We start from the raw sequence: 15,739 nt of genomic DNA on the forward strand, positions 1-15,739 counted from the left end.
CATAGAGCTTCTTTCTTTGTACAGAGAATAAGATCACAATACCAGGATTTGCAATTTGTCATAATTTCGTGGTAAAAGACACCACACGAGGAAACCTGGGCTCAGAGCACACTTGAGGTCAGATTCCCCACCCCCACCCCCCAGTAGGTACATAGTGCAGATATTGTAAATTTCTTCAGGCTAGGGAAATTAGCCGCCAGAACACACCTGACAGCTCCTAATAGTTAAGAGGCCTAAAGATGCAAACAGGATCAGAGATCCAAACCTTCCCACAACTGGGAAGTTCTGGGAACAGGTGAAGAGCAGGTCACAGTGGGTACAGGGAGCTGACTAATGCCAGTCACACACCTCCCACTCGACAGGAGGGAATCATCACCACAGCTGAATATCTCAGTCTTTACAGAGACTTCCACATCCACATCTATGGGACAGAAACATCACTTCATCCATCTTCAAAACTAGCAAAATGAATGTCCATTATTAATCTTCTAGTTTTACCTGAACCAAATATATTCTTTGGCTACATAGGTCATGGTTTCCCATTATAATCAAACAGGAACACTTCACAATTTTTATGCCTAAGGTAAAATTAAGTTCAATTTGAGCCATGGCCCTTTAAATCAACTTGAATTCAACAAGATGTTAAAATTGGACATTTTCCTTTCTAATTCTAGGAAGCCAAGTTTTAAAGAAATGCAGTGTTTTTAGAAAAAGTCAGACAACATCCACTTACATTTTCAAATAATTTAAAATACTATTACATACCCCGTTACCTATGTTATTCTGTGGGGGATTTGGTAGAAAATTATAATATTAAAAACCTATCTAGCGGTATGGTGGCACACACCTTTAATCCCAGAATTCGGGAGGCAGGTGGACCTCTGAGTTTGAGGCCAGTCTGATCAATAGAATGAGTTCTAGGACAGCCAGGGTTACACAGAGAAACCCTGTCACGAAAACCAACCAAACCTCCCTCATGTCGGAATGAGTTACTTACTCTTTCTGAGAAAGAAAGAGTCCCTCTGTACAATACTGCAGTTCCTTCAGACTTGAAATGCTAAATGTTTTACTCAGAAAACAATATTTGATAATTACTTGCAAGACAGAGATAAGAAGGGCCAATGACAATCACCTCTGACAACAGAGATGGCAAACAAAATATATGTAAGAATATAACAAAGAAAAATATTTTCAGGGTTCAATCAACACTACCTATCCCCTAGGAAGCTCCAAGCTGAAATGATCAAAGCCAAGAGCTGGCTTTCCTTCAGTATTTGAGGGACCCATACAAGTATTAACAGAAATAAGGGGCCGCTGAGTGTACAGACCTGACTTCTAAAAGAGTGTTGAATGGGGAAAATTATAGATCTGTTTTTAAGTGAAATTGTGACAAAGAGTAGCACCCTCTCATCTGAACAGACTAAAATGATTATCATTAGATATTTTTCATACAATAAATTTGAAAATTTTAAGTTAAATTTAGGGAAAGAATTACAAAATGTCATTTCTATCCAACAAAAGCAATACAGTCATGTTGACATAACGCAGTCTTCCACCAGAATCAGAGTCAACTATTATGTTTGAAAAGGACACTGTCAAATATCCAAAGAGCCATCAACTCAACACAAGGACATTGTCAAATTACCCTTTCCAGAGACCTAAAGGAGCAATTGCAGGAGCTGCTACATTAGCACCAGTGTTAATAGACAACCTCCACGTGACTGTGTAGATTAGTGATTGTGCCCTGGGAAACAACTGATCAAGGATCATAAAATGAGACAAAGTGAACAAAAGTGTGGAAAAATAAAGGCTAACAGGTACTGTATGAATAAAAAACCGGAAAAATCAAATACTCGACAGTGTCCCTTTAATGTGTATTTAAAAAAGGGAACAGTAACTTAACAGTCAGTTTGAATTGGAAAAACTAGTTCATGAGAATGAAGTCAGTGGCCTCAATACCCACTGGGGCAAGAGCATCAAGAAAAAAGAAGTGGGATATTAATACAGTTCAGAAGTCCAAGGAGCACTAGGAAACAAAGCAAAAAACAAAACTGGGCCAAAGACCAAACTTAACACTCAGTAAAGCGAGCAAACACACAAATGCCCTGAAAGATCTGAGTGGGACAATTAGTGGCATTCTCATTATCTAAAAACAGTGGGGTCTTTCCCTCATCTTGCTACTAATCAACATTCTGGTGATCATTTAAGCATCATTTGGTCCCATCTAAAATAAATCTTCCTTCAATCAAAAGGGGTGTAACAGAATTGGAGCATATCATCCTAGGATCTCATCAAATTTAATAAATATAGTTCCATCTGAATACAAGTTATTATAAACAGATAGATGCCTTGCTACTTACCAAAGCATCCTTTCCTACACATCTCTGCTTTGTCCTGGACAGTGACCTATCTATTCAGTTGGATCTCAAGGCCTTCTGTCAAAAGGCCCACACCCTTCACACACACAGGTACACAGAAACCACACCTGCTGAGGAAACAGACATCAAGAACAATACAAAATAGAGTGATTGCTGCTGCAGATCAATTAAAGAGAAAAAAAAAAATCTAAAAACAACCTTTCTAAGTATTTAAAATACAAAGCATGTAGAATTATATTTCTTCTTTGCAGTAGAGATTTTTTTTTCATACTTACTGTTACTAAATGATGATCAACTTAGAAGAAAGGATTCTCAAAAAGTTATGGCCCTAAGCTTTGCATCCTCACACACCTACCATCACAGGTACAGGATGTAATTTTGATGCTCTGTGTATACAGTTACACAAAATTTCCAGAGCATCAGCTATTAAGAAGCACGGACTGTGCAGTTCAGGTAGGAGGACAGTACCTGACAGATGGTTTAGCAGGGAGGCATCAAGAACAGCAGAGGAGCCTGCCCTTGCATGGCAGTCTCAGATGCACCTAGGTCAGAGGCCTCTAGCTGCCACTGTGCTGTGTGACTGGTCCTGCAGTGGGCAGTGTCAGAGGCCTGCTGTTTATAAATGAGCTTTCATTTTCATAATTAAAGCTGACACAAAAATTAAGAGGAGCACGGGAGCAGTATAAAAATCCTGATTAGAAAAGCCAGAGGATCTAAAGAGAATTTTTCTTTTTCCTTTTTTAAAGATAGATCATACATTGTAACCCAGACTAGCCTGGTCTTCACGTGAACTCAGCTTCCTGAATGCCAGGAATACAGGCATGCACCACCGTGCCTAGCTAAAGTTAAATGTTTAAGTCTTTGAGATTGAGTTAGTGCGGCTCCTGTGACACGAGGATAACACCCACTTCAGCATAATTATTGCCCCTAATGCCCCAATGTGCAATAGTCTGTGTGAATTAGTCATTCACACCCATTAAAAAGTTATTGCTTAAGCAAGCCATTCAGAGTAGATACAGGCTGTGTGGCTGGACAGAAACACACCAAGAAAGGCAACCACACCTGGATGCTCTTCCACTCACTGATAAACATAAATACATAATCAAAGGGGCAAGAGGTTCATAGCAGCTAATACCCAAAGCCAACTCTTAAGTGTCAAGACTTAATTTCTCTCTAAAACAAATCTGGTTTGTCTTCTCCTCTTAAAATTAAGGCAATGAAATGGCTACAGTTCCTAAAGTCATCTTTACGGAACAAAAATATACACGTATTTTCCTCAAGTTCAGGCATCACAGTCTGATTAGAAACCTGAAATAATTACACAAAACCTGCAACAGTGAGGCTGAAAGGGAGGAACTGGGGAGAGGATGGACTATGAAACCAACAAATACTTGCAAGGGTCTTCTTCCTGCATAATTATAATCACCGAAGGGGGGAAATGTTGGAAAACACAAAACCTGTTACATGGTTTCAGCATCTCTTGTATTAAAACTTTTAGGGTAACGAAAGGGAGGAGCTTATTAAAATGGTTATTCTAGAGTTCAACAACCAAATATTCTAATGATGCACAGTAGGGCCCAAAAATCCCCTCCTACCATCAGCTCCTCGGGTGATGAGGGATCTATGGACATTTTGAAAACTAATGCCGAGAACATACCAACTTTGGCAAGCCACCTAAGCTTTGACAAAAGGGGAAAAGGCACTGAATATGAATTTCATGGTGCCCCATATCTGTTTACACATATATGGAATTGCATTTGAAAAATATCAATCACCATTCAGAATCTAGAAACAAGAATACGGCAGATGATGGCTAACACCTAATGACGAAGCCAAGTTCAAGTTGACCTTCTCCTGTTTCACCGAACTCCACATCAAAGTCTCAGGCTTTCCAAAATCCAAAATGGTCAAACGAACTGAGGAACAGGACAAGACTCAAGTCAACTTTCAGCAATTCAGTGCACTTTGCAGAAAGGATCTAAGTTAAGCTCATAGCTCTGTTTGTTTATTTTACACAAAGGAGACCACCAACATTTGCCATAAATTCTTCTAAACTCTTTAGGAAGGCCATCTTCTGCTTCCGGTCCAGGGCAGGAGGAGTGCTGCTCGCCGTGAGCTTGTTGAAGGCATCTGCTAATCTCTGGTAAATGACTGGGTCTTGTTGACTTGACAGTAATGTCTCAACCAGTTCAGAATATTCAGCCTGCAGAAGAAACAAGGCAGCTATAACAATGTTTTCTTTGGGGATCCTAGCAGGGAATGTGGGGTTGGTTCTGAGGCAGGGCAGACAAAAACTCTTTCCAACAGTTCAGTGTTTAGGTCTTGTTCTTACCTTATCTATGTGCTAATTTAATATGTATGCTACTATGAGATTGACACTATTAATATTCCCATTTTACGGATGAAGACTCTACCAGATTGAGCAATATACTGAAAATCACATGAGTACAGACATTCTGGCTCCAGACCCACATGGTACCAGCTTTGCAGCATTGCCTCTTGTGCATTTTGTTCATAACTCCTGTGCTTGGAATGTTAAGGTGAACAGTGGCTCAAATACACTGTCCTCCCAGTTCTGAGGGCAGCAGATGTGTGGAGAAGGGTCGAGAGCTCTCTCAAAGTAGAGGCAGAACACTTTGAAAGTCTCAAGCCAGGAATGTAGCAGTAGCTTTGGATAATGCAGTGGTGGCATCTTCTATTTTTATTATCCACTCTCATAACACTAGTAAACAGGTGAGTGTGCAGAGGCTTAAGGGAAAGTGACCTAGAACAGAGAAGCACTATGCAAAAAGATAGTCTGCCATTAATTTTCATGAGCTTCTTAGAACATCACAACATCCAAATGAGGAAATCAGATGTGACATAGAGCAAAGAGAAGTAGGGTACAGTTTCCCAATCCCCATCCCACTGTCTACAACATTGAGCCAGAGTGGTTGCCTGAACCGTGCAAAGGACAGGCCTGCTCGGAAGGCCAGTAAAGTCTTAGATAATCTTCTGACTGTTAAGAAACAGTACTGCTTCTGGGCCAGGCAGCAGGAATCACACCAGCTCTTCTAAAGTGCCCACTCTTTTTTGTGTCTTTCAAAAACAAACAAACAAACAAACAAACAAACAAACAAACAAACACCTGGGCGGTGATGGTACAAGCCTTTAATCCCAGCACTCAGGAGGCAGAGGCAGGCGGATTTCTGAGTTTGAGGACAGCCTGGTCTACAGAGTGAGTTCCAGGACAGCTAGGGCTACACAGAGAAACCCTGTCTTGAAAATCCAACCCCCACACCCCCAAAAAAACAAACCCTCAAATCATTTTTGATATTTACTTATTGGTATGTGCTATATGTGTTCAGAGTTGGTCCTCTCTTTTCACAATGCTTCTCTTATTTCTAATATATTTTTTAGACTATGTGTGTGTGTGTGTGTGTGTGTGTGTGTGTGTGTGTGTGTGTGTGCGCGCGCGTGCAAAAACAACTTGCATAGTTGGTACCTTCCCTCCACCATGGACATAGGACTAAGGACTGAACTCAAGTCATCAGGCTTGGAAAGTACCTACAGCACCCTTTGAGCCACGCTCTCAGGCCCATGGCACCTCAGTAAGAAAATGGACAGAAAAGGAGCACACATCTGAGGAGGAGATACTTGTAAGTGATTGCCACAAGAGCACAGCACAAGAAAGAAGGCCTAGAGTACTTCCAGCCTGAGGTACACATTGTTATATTAATCCCATAGCAATGATGTTTTAGGATCTTTAAGGTTCAACAACAGCAAAATAACACACTGTCTAGAAGGGGGCTTTGTAAGGTAGGATCTGAAAACCCTACTTTGAGGATAGCAAAGCTTCTCCAACCTATCACTCGGGCATACTAAGGTATGAGGGGAATGGAAAATTAAGCCACACACTTCCCCAATTTGTTCTTTTATATACTTGATAGGCAGTTTTTTTTAGAATTAGGAGGCTAGTGTGCTTCTGTTACATTAATCCCATAGCAATGATGTTTTAGGATCTTTAAGGTTCAACAACAACAAAACCACATTGTTTCCAAATCACTAAACAAAATAATACTCTGTTCTTTACATTCTCTGAAGGCAAACTCCTGCTCCCAATCTGATTCACCTTGCCACTCTATGAAATCTGAATTCCTCAAAGATACCACTCACGCTCTTATATACATACACCGGGCTCCTAGCACAAGTGATTAAAGCCAAGTTCTTGGGTGAGAACTGCATCAGAGAATGGCTCCTAACAGAGAGGGATCTTTTGATCTGACAAACAGATTGCCTATAAATATAAAACATAAGCCTAGAGCACACGAGGAAGCTAAGAAACATCCCTGGGGTCATGCATGGGCTTACGTGTCCCTGGACCCACAAAGAGCTGGTGTGCAAAGGGGATGCAATACCTGGTGCAAACACACCAATGTGTAGAATGCTTCGCCTGCTGCAGTAGTCATCTCCGTGCTGTGCTTTTGCAGGACCAGCATATCAAAAACCAGCTGCAAGTACATAAGAAGGTACATCCGTAAAACACAGGGTAATTATTTATTTTATTTATCTGACTACACTGTAGCTGTCTTCAGATGCACCAGAAAAGGGCATCGGATCCCATCACAGATGGTTGTGAGCCACCATGTGATTGCTGGGAATTGAACTCAGGACCTCTGGAAGAGCAATCCATGCTCTTAACCACTGAGCCATCTCTCCAGCCCCAGAGTAATTACTTAAATCTCTAGTCCCTTTCTGGTCTGAAAAGAGGATTGGGGTTATAGTTGATTTCTTACATTAACACATCAATTATTAAATCATTTTTTTTAATCCATGGAAAACACACAGATGTTATTTTCTGTGTAATGTAAATTAAAAATATCAAATTCCTTATAATATTTATAGCACCATTCAAGGATACAAAATGGGCTAGGCAGTAGTGGGGCACAACTTTAATCCTAGCATTCAGGAGGCAGGTGGATATCTATGAGTTCAAGGCCAGACTGGCCTATAGATTGAGTTCTAGGATAGTCAGGGCTACAAAGAAACCTTGTCTTAAAAAAACAAAACAAAACAAACAAACAAACAAAAAACCAAAACAGAAGTGGAAGAGAACATGTCCCCAGGGAATTGGTCTCTACACACCTTTAATCTCAGCACTTAGGAGGCAGAGGGAAGCAAATTTGAGTTAGAGGCCAGCATGGTCCACATAGCAAGTCCCATAACAGCTAAAGATACACAGAGAAACCCTGCCTCAAAAAGCCACAATCAAATCAAACCCACACACAACTACAAAAAAAAGTGAATAAAATATTTTCTCTTCCCTAACAGAATGCAAGTACATCTTCATTTGAATCAAGAGTTTCATGGGTTTGGCAAGATAGCTCAGGGGCTAAGAGCACTGGCTGCCCTTCCAAAAGACCTGACTCTATCCCCAGCATCAGCACAGTAGTTCACAACTGTCCATAAATCCTGATCCAGGGGGTCTGATGCCCTTTTCTGATTTCCACAGGCATCAGACACTCATGTGATACAAAGACATGCATCCAGACAAACACCCATATACCTATAAACAAAAAAGCTCCCTCTTATTCTATAACTGAGCCTAGACTGAGCCGCAGCTTCCTGGTTAGTTGGCATGGTGGGCAAGTACCAGGCAAGTACTTAACTCAGCCTGGTTAAGTAGATGATTCTCCAACTTATCCACCAAGCATCTTACCTTAAGGAAGTGTCGTGTTGCTAGAAAAAGTGGTGAATCCGTTTCTTGTGCTTTAGCACATTGTTCAGCTAATGGTGTCAAGGCCTCGAGACAAAGCTGGCATACTTCTGAACTCATTCTGAACACAATGGTCAAAGAGCAAACTATATCAGATATACCTGACTTTATAGAAGACCAAAAAAAAAAAAAAAAAAAAAAAAAGACAGCTATATTATACATAGGACTTTTTGTAGCTAAGAATACAGATGGTAGGGGTAAGCCAGACTGCAGTGTCTCAACTGAGTTAGAAAAGAAGTATTTCCACACGAGATGGCCTCTGATAGTTTCCAGGTCCAGTAATATCTAGCTTGTTTCTGTAGATGAGATTATACAAATGATGACATTATAATGTCAGCAAGCTAAGAATAGAGAACCAACTGCAATGCATCACATGACCTAATGAAGGAATGACCAGAGGGCCAGGTACTAGATGTATGAAAAGAAAAAAAAAAAAAATCATAGAAATTTGCAAGAGAAACAGAGTTAGAACCAGGCATGGTGGTGAAAACCTTTGATCACAGCACCGGGTAGGTAGAAGAAGATGTCTGAGCTTAGGACCAGTCTAATCTACAGAGTGAATTCCAGGACAACCAAGCTACACAGAGAAACCCCGACTCAAAGAATAAATAAATAAATAAAAGATAGAGGGGGAAAAAAAAAAGGAAAAGAAAGAATTAAAGCAGTTACAAATTGAGTTATAAAAGAAAACCAATCATTTAAAAAACTAAACACTCCCTCCCCTAATAACAATGTTCATTTAAAGGATACGATGTCATTCCTAGTTCTAGGGAATACATCAGACTCTTAAACAGATCCTCAGGAAGCTGGGGTATCTTTTCAGGAAAAATCTCACAAATAAATGTGATCAGTTTGTAATATTGATTACAAAGGGTTGGAAACTGAAAAAGAAATATTAAATATTTTTGTTTAATACTGTCTCATAAAAAAACCAACAAACTCATAACCAGTATAACAATTTTCAAAATGTATACAAAATATAGAAAACATTAAGACCTGCAGAAATGTAAAATACATTACAGTAAAGGAAATCTTTCAGTAGCTGTTATTGAAAAAAATACATAGTAGAAAGAATTCTCTTCCTAGAGGATAATGGGAGATACAGAAAAGTCCTGGTATTCTATGCTGACACAGAACAAATAAAGCAGTCTAACAACAAAATGATATGGGGAACAAAGGCTTTGGTTATGTGTCTTCCCACTTAAATGTATTAGAAAACATGTTAAACTGATAAACGATATTCATAAAGTAGAGTTGTCAGTCCTTTTCCATCTTTCTACTTGGACAACCCTGAAGAACTAAAGGTAAGCAGGCAATCTAGTCTAAGCACAGAGAAAATGTGACCAAATGTTTACAATGGCTGACTTAGGAGAATGGAAAACACTAAAAGCAAACCAGTATACAAAGCTGAGTTAAGTCTCCCATCCTAAGAGTAGTTACAAAACTCTTGGTTCATGGGTTGGCAGGCATTGCCCAGTAGACATTCCTTCAGGGGTAACTTCTTAAAGTTACTCCTAAGCCTTTTGTCTCCATCTCCTGCCATGTACCTCTGTCCCGTCCACCCTATCAGGCCCAGTTAGTGCACATGTGCACGGGATACACTTATTTATTTATTTATTTTAAAGATTTATTTATTTATTATATGTAAGTACACTGTAGCTGTCTTCAGACACTCCAGAAGAGGGCGTCGGATCTTGTTACAGATGGTTATGAGCCACCATGTGGTTGCTGGGATTTGAACTCTGGACCTTCGGAAGAGCAGTCAGGTGCTCTTACCCACTGAGCCATCTCACCAGCCCCGGGATACACTTATAAACACACACACCCTTCTCCTCCTTCTTGCCTTAGCCTTCTGCGATAACATATATCACACAACCTCCTCTCCCCCAGAGTGCTTCTGGACTGAGGAAAATGCAACATCAGTGCCACCCACCTTAACACTAACTAACGGATAGAACCAAGGCACAATACAGCCGTAATGTGCAAAAAAAAAAAAGTCATTTAAATTTACCTTGGTTTCTGCTACCACATTTCTACATGGAAGGGCTTGGAAAACAGCCACCATCGCTGACTCCTTTGGCCAAGAATGAAGTTTACAAACAATGACAAATTTGAAGAGAGTTAAAACTGCTAGCAGAACTGTATTCCTGTGGTAGTCCCTGATAAAATAAGTTACTAATTATCTGCACACACAGGACTAGGGCTTGTGTACTAAGAGGTTAGCACAGTTGACTGAGGTAGAAATACAGAAATAGAAATGTTAATACTCTTATGTTCATATTATTTTAATTACCTTCAAAAGATCTTGTGACATTAAGGGCAGAATTAGGTTTACTCCATATAAAACGACATCAGCTGCCGATACAGATCTGCCTGCTGCTTGTCCTGGCTCATGTCCTCTAAACACTTCATCTATCAAAATAAAAAGCATACTTGTGCAGACGTAACTTAAATCTCCAAAGCTAATATTCCCTTAAGAAAACATGAATAGTCAAGCTTAAAGACCCAAGAAGTCCATTAATGGATACCAGGGAATCTGATACTCCCAGCCCAAACTGTCCTTTTGTACTGTAGTTGGAGAATCTGAGTACCCGATACAGTGACAGTGTATAAGTATGGGCAAAAGACATTCCTGAAATCAAAGTTAACATTAGTGCCTTACTTCAGTACCCCCAGCTAATTTGGATAATCCTATGAAACTAACAGGGTGGAGTGAACAAGAAAATGAATCAACAAAGTCAACAGAGCAAGAATAATCCCAAGAACTGGACAAGTGACTAATGTGGGCTGCTATGGTACCAGCTTAGAGAATCTTGACAGAAAGAAAAAAATCTCCGACCATGAGTGCACAATACAAGGCAATACTAGATAAAAGGTTTTCGCTTATAAAATAACCCACTTCTATCAGGTTTGAAGATAAAGTTAGCAGGTTGGTAAAGCGAGGGGAAAGACTTTGAAAATCTTGCACTGAAGGCAAGGGTAAGTATTTAAAGGCACTGGGGAGAAAAAGCCCCTCAGCCTCTTGTGTTGGGATAGCAGCTGCACTTCTTCCTGCCTGTTACTCTGAAGACAGACAGATCTGCAGAACAAGGAAGTTCGGCAGTAGCTTATGAAGGAAGCAGAGATAAGCTGTGCTAATGAGTTCTACTGACTGACCAACCTCTTGTCTGTAAATACAGTTATTTTTAAAAATAATGTATTTATTTTTATTTCATTTTCATTCATGTTTTGCCTGCATGTCTATCTATGTGAAGGTGTCAGATCCCCTAAATTGACAGTTATGAGCTGCCACATGGGTACTGGAACTTGAACCTGGATCCTCAGGGGAAGAAGAGCAGTCAGTGCTCTTAATGGCTGAGTCGTCTCTCCAACCCTGTGTGACCCCAATGGCCCAGTGTTATGGAGGAAAGATCCAGGGAGCTCCAACCCCAGATTCCTTAAACACGAGGACTGCAGGTATTGACTATCAAGTCTAAAATCCAGTACTTCCTACTCCAATGGATTTTCCATGCTATATCCATAAAATGCTGAGTTTGATTGGGCAATCATCTCAGAAGACACAGAGAAGCCAATGGAATACCCCTCTAAAGCAATGCCCCTCAATGCTTTGACTCTTTGATTCAGTTCTTCATGTTATGGCTACCCTCAACCAAAGAATTATTTCATTGCTATATCATAACTGCAATTTTGATTACTGTTACGAATTATAAAGCAACTGATATGCAGGATATCTGCTAAAGAGGACTCAATGCCCCGGCTGAAAACAGATGCTCTAGAGACCAGGGCCTACAGACACATACAAAGATTTGAATGTGAACTCAAACGTACTAGCTACGACATGGGGGTGAGTAAGCCAACGAGCCTGTAAAGTGAGAGTGGCAACGGAACCTGCTGCATGGCCTTGTGGGAATAGCAGAAGTTGGCATTTATCAAGAACTATATAACTGAGGAGAAAACGGAGGCAGAAGCCAGTTTTCTTTTAGATAAAAGACGTGTGTGATAATTGCAGAATAAATTGATTTTTTATATTAAAAAAGAAAACAACAAATAAAAAGTTGATATTCACATTTCAAAAGTAGACAAGAGAAAGGTCTTCATCTCTACCTTTACTTCAGCTAAAGAAATTACTTCCATTTGTTTGGAAAAATGATCTTCCTCATGGGATTTTTCTGGAAAATAACCTGCAGCTTTAACAAAAACAGTAATAACAAATGAAAGGAACACTCCAAGAGACTTTACCTGTGTCACTAAAGTCTATGAACTCCTTTGAGAGAAGGTTAGTGAGAAGCTCCATAATGAGAAGCAGGTCCTGGTATTGCTCTTCCTCCGCCGTGACGTCTATCCTTTGCCGCCCTAAATTATTCTTAGAATACACTTGTAACAAAGTAAGGCAGGCTTCATATAAATGCATAGCTTTGGACTGTAAGAAAATATGAGGAGTGGTATTAATTGGCAGGATCTAGTAGATGAGTCAAAGTGTGAATCTACTCTTAGTTACAACAACAGCTCTACTATTAACAATACAAAGCGTTGAGAGTTGGTAAAGTGCTTGCCAGGCAAACATGAGTACAGATGCCCAGTGCTGATGCATGATTAGGATCCTATACCTATACAAGGAGGAGACAAGAGCCCTTCTGGCCTGCTTGGCTTGATAAGCTGTAGGGTCAGTAAGTCCTTGTCTCAGAAAGTAAGGTAGAGACCCACCCTTGACTTCTAGCATGCACACGTGCAGACAGACAGACACACAGACACAGACACAGACACACACACACACACACACACTGCCATCAACAATAATAAAAGGAGCTGGACACGGTGGCATACACCTTTAATCTCAGCTCTTGGAAGGGAGAGGCAGATGGAGCTCTGTAAGTTTGAGGACAACCTTGTCTACACAGGGAGATCCAAAACAAACCAAAACAAAAAAAGCTCCAACAAGAAAACAATTAAATTAAAGATGAATAATAAAAGTATACTTTTAATACAGCCATACTTAATACATTAGTCCTCCTATAACACTAACATTTTGGAGTAAGAATTATATTCATTCAGCTTGACTATCTTGGAGAAACACAACTATGCATTAAATGTGAAGAAAAGAATGGAGCATCATTGCTTCAGAGACTTGTAATCCTGAAGGAATAAAACTTACCTCGCCAAGATAGCATATTTGTTTATGTGCAACTTCAACAAAAACTTCTATAATGAGATTGACAGTTTCTGGAGTATTTTTGTAAACTTCCATTAAACCAATGCAATTGTTAAGGAAGTCCATTAAAAAATTAAAAAGGATGGCTACATTGTCGATCTGGGTGGCCTCAGCAATGCCACACAGGGCCTCCAATGTGGCAGTGATCTCCTGCTTGACTTCCTCCTGCTGACACATCTGCTGAAAGTTCTCTTGGTTTATCACTCTCAGGAATCTCTGCTGAAGAGGCTGAAGAACCTGTGGAGGCGCATCACAGCATAAACTTCCTAAGATGCAGAGTGAACTCCTCGACTTGGATGATTATATTCCCCAAAATACCCTCACTGGGGCAGAATGAGCACACAAAACAAGGACTATTTGAACCAGTAAGCTCCCTATCCCTTAAGTCTTTGACACAGGGTCTTGCTAGGTAGAACAGGCTGGTCTCAGTTTCTCAGGAATCCTATCTCTGACTCCTACAAGCAGGAATTACAGGTTTGAGGTATGTTGTACATACTGAGGATTATCATAGTTTGTGCTATACACAAAGAAACAACACCCAAGTCACAAAATATGGTTCTTTTGATCCCATTTTTTCTAAGTTCTTTTTGGGGAAGGGGATTTTATTATTCTCTCACAATTCTTCCTAGTTTTATTGCCCATGTGTATTGGCGTTAGGTATCCACTTTAATGAGGTAGGTATTTGCTGAATCTAGAGCTTGCTAATCTGGTCAATCTAAGTACCAGTTTGCCCCGGGGATACTCTGCCTCTGTCTTACAAGTGCTGGGATTTTAAGTGAACCTCACGCACACCCAGCTTTTTATGCAATGCTGAATGTCTGAAACTTTGTCCTCAGACTCCTGGGACAAGTGCTTTACCCACTTAGCCATCTCTCCATCCAGCCCCCTATTTGTTTTTTTAATAGTTTCACTATGCATCCCTGACTAGCTTCAAATTGGTGTCTGAATCCTCTTGCCTCTGCTTCATAAGGGGATGTGTGCATGTGTGTTTTTTCCAGGTGACTGGCCAAAGAATTATAAAAAGGAAAAAAAAGAATCAGAACCACTCACTAGGGAATCATCAAAGTTTTTCTCCATCAAGGGTCAGAGAGTAAGTACTATATACTGTGCACTTCAGCAGTGCTATATGAACACAGAGGGATAACTCAGTGAAGACTTATCTACAAACACAGCAACCATGTTGGGTCTATGAGCCAGTTTGCCAATTTCTACTGTACTACAGTTAAATTATAAAGCCCTAGTCTAGTCCTCCCCTCCCCCCAATTCTTGGCACAGAATATAACTTCAGATAATTAGTCCCGCTCTGGGTGTTAAGGGTACTTATAGGGCTGAAGAAATGTCTTAGTTGGTAAAGTACTTGCTACATGTGGTAGTCTGAGTAAGAATAGACCCCATAGGCTCATACTTAAATACTTGGTTCCTAGTTGGTGGAACTTTTTGTTAAGGATTAGAAGGTGTAGCCTTGTTGGAAGAGGTAAGTCCTCCTTCCTAATTAGCTTCGCTCTGCCTCATGGTTGTTGTTTCAACATGTAAGCTATTGCTCTAGTGCCATGTTTGTCTGCCTACTGCCATGTTCTCTGCCTCGATGGTTAGAGTCATTCTCTGAAACTGTAAGCAAGCCCATAATCAAATGTATAAGTTGCCTTGGGCATGGTGTGTTTTCATAGTAATAGAATAGAAAACCAACCAAGTTACCACATAAAGTGTTCAACCTGAGATCAAAGCCTAGCACTCATGAATAAATGGACTGCCTACAATCCCAGGGCTGATGAGACAAACTGACAAAAAAGACTATGGTCAATTTCTGGGTATGTGTTTATATTTGTATGTGGTAGGTATATTCACATGCACGCAGGAGCTCACAGAAACAGAGGTATCAGGTCTCCTATACCTGGAGTTACAGGGAAGCTGAGAGCCACCCAAAGTGGATTCTAGGAGACAAACAAAGAGTAACCTGTGTTCTTAACCACCGAATCATTTCTCGGGACCCCAGCAGCACAGGGGAGATTTAAAAAGTCAGCCTGTTTTAGCTTCGCTATAAAAACATAAATGACTGTCTGCTCTTGTACAAGTAAAGTTCTAGACACAAGGACCAGAGGCCAGACCTCTACATATACACTTGATTTAGGAAATAAATTATTACAGAAGGAGCCCACACTATGGTTGAATTAGAAGTTCGGAAAGTGACCTCATTTGAGCAAAGTTGTTTGAGATAAAGTAAATCAGAATTTGGTCATAATGGAGCGTGTTCTACTCCAATACAGTCAGTATCTTTTTTTTCTTTTTTTTTTTTTGTTTTTTGTTTTGGTTTTTTCAAGACAGGGTTTCTCTGTATAGCCCTGGCTGTCCTGGAACTCACTTTGTAGACCAGGCTGGCCTCGAACTCAGAAATCCACC

The 15,739-nt window shown here is 40.3% G+C and overlaps 1 protein-coding gene across 2 annotated transcripts in view; it reads right to left on the bottom strand.

Moving 5' to 3' along the window:
• Positions 1-897: 897 nt before the first annotated feature.
• The window catches only part of Xpo4 (exportin 4), an 84,589-nt gene continuing 69,747 nt past the window's right edge, over positions 898-15,739 (bottom strand). For both annotated transcript variants that reach the window (XM_021204077.2, XM_029541921.1), the window contains 7 exons: positions 13,286-13,579; positions 12,373-12,553; positions 10,427-10,545; positions 8,884-9,014; positions 8,077-8,194; positions 6,776-6,868; positions 898-4,581 (listed from right to left, as the gene is read on the bottom strand). In XM_021204077.2, the coding sequence (XP_021059736.1) occupies positions 4,384-4,581; positions 6,776-6,868; positions 8,077-8,194; positions 8,884-9,014; positions 10,427-10,545; positions 12,373-12,553; positions 13,286-13,579 (1,134 nt within the window). In that variant the 3' untranslated portion in view covers positions 898-4,383. The remainder of the gene's footprint in view (positions 4,582-6,775; positions 6,869-8,076; positions 8,195-8,883; positions 9,015-10,426; positions 10,546-12,372; positions 12,554-13,285; positions 13,580-15,739) is intronic.

This window comes from Mus pahari, chromosome 8 (genome assembly GCF_900095145.1).
Source record: "Mus pahari chromosome 8, PAHARI_EIJ_v1.1, whole genome shotgun sequence".
Lineage (NCBI taxonomy): Eukaryota > Metazoa > Chordata > Mammalia > Rodentia > Muridae > Mus > Mus pahari.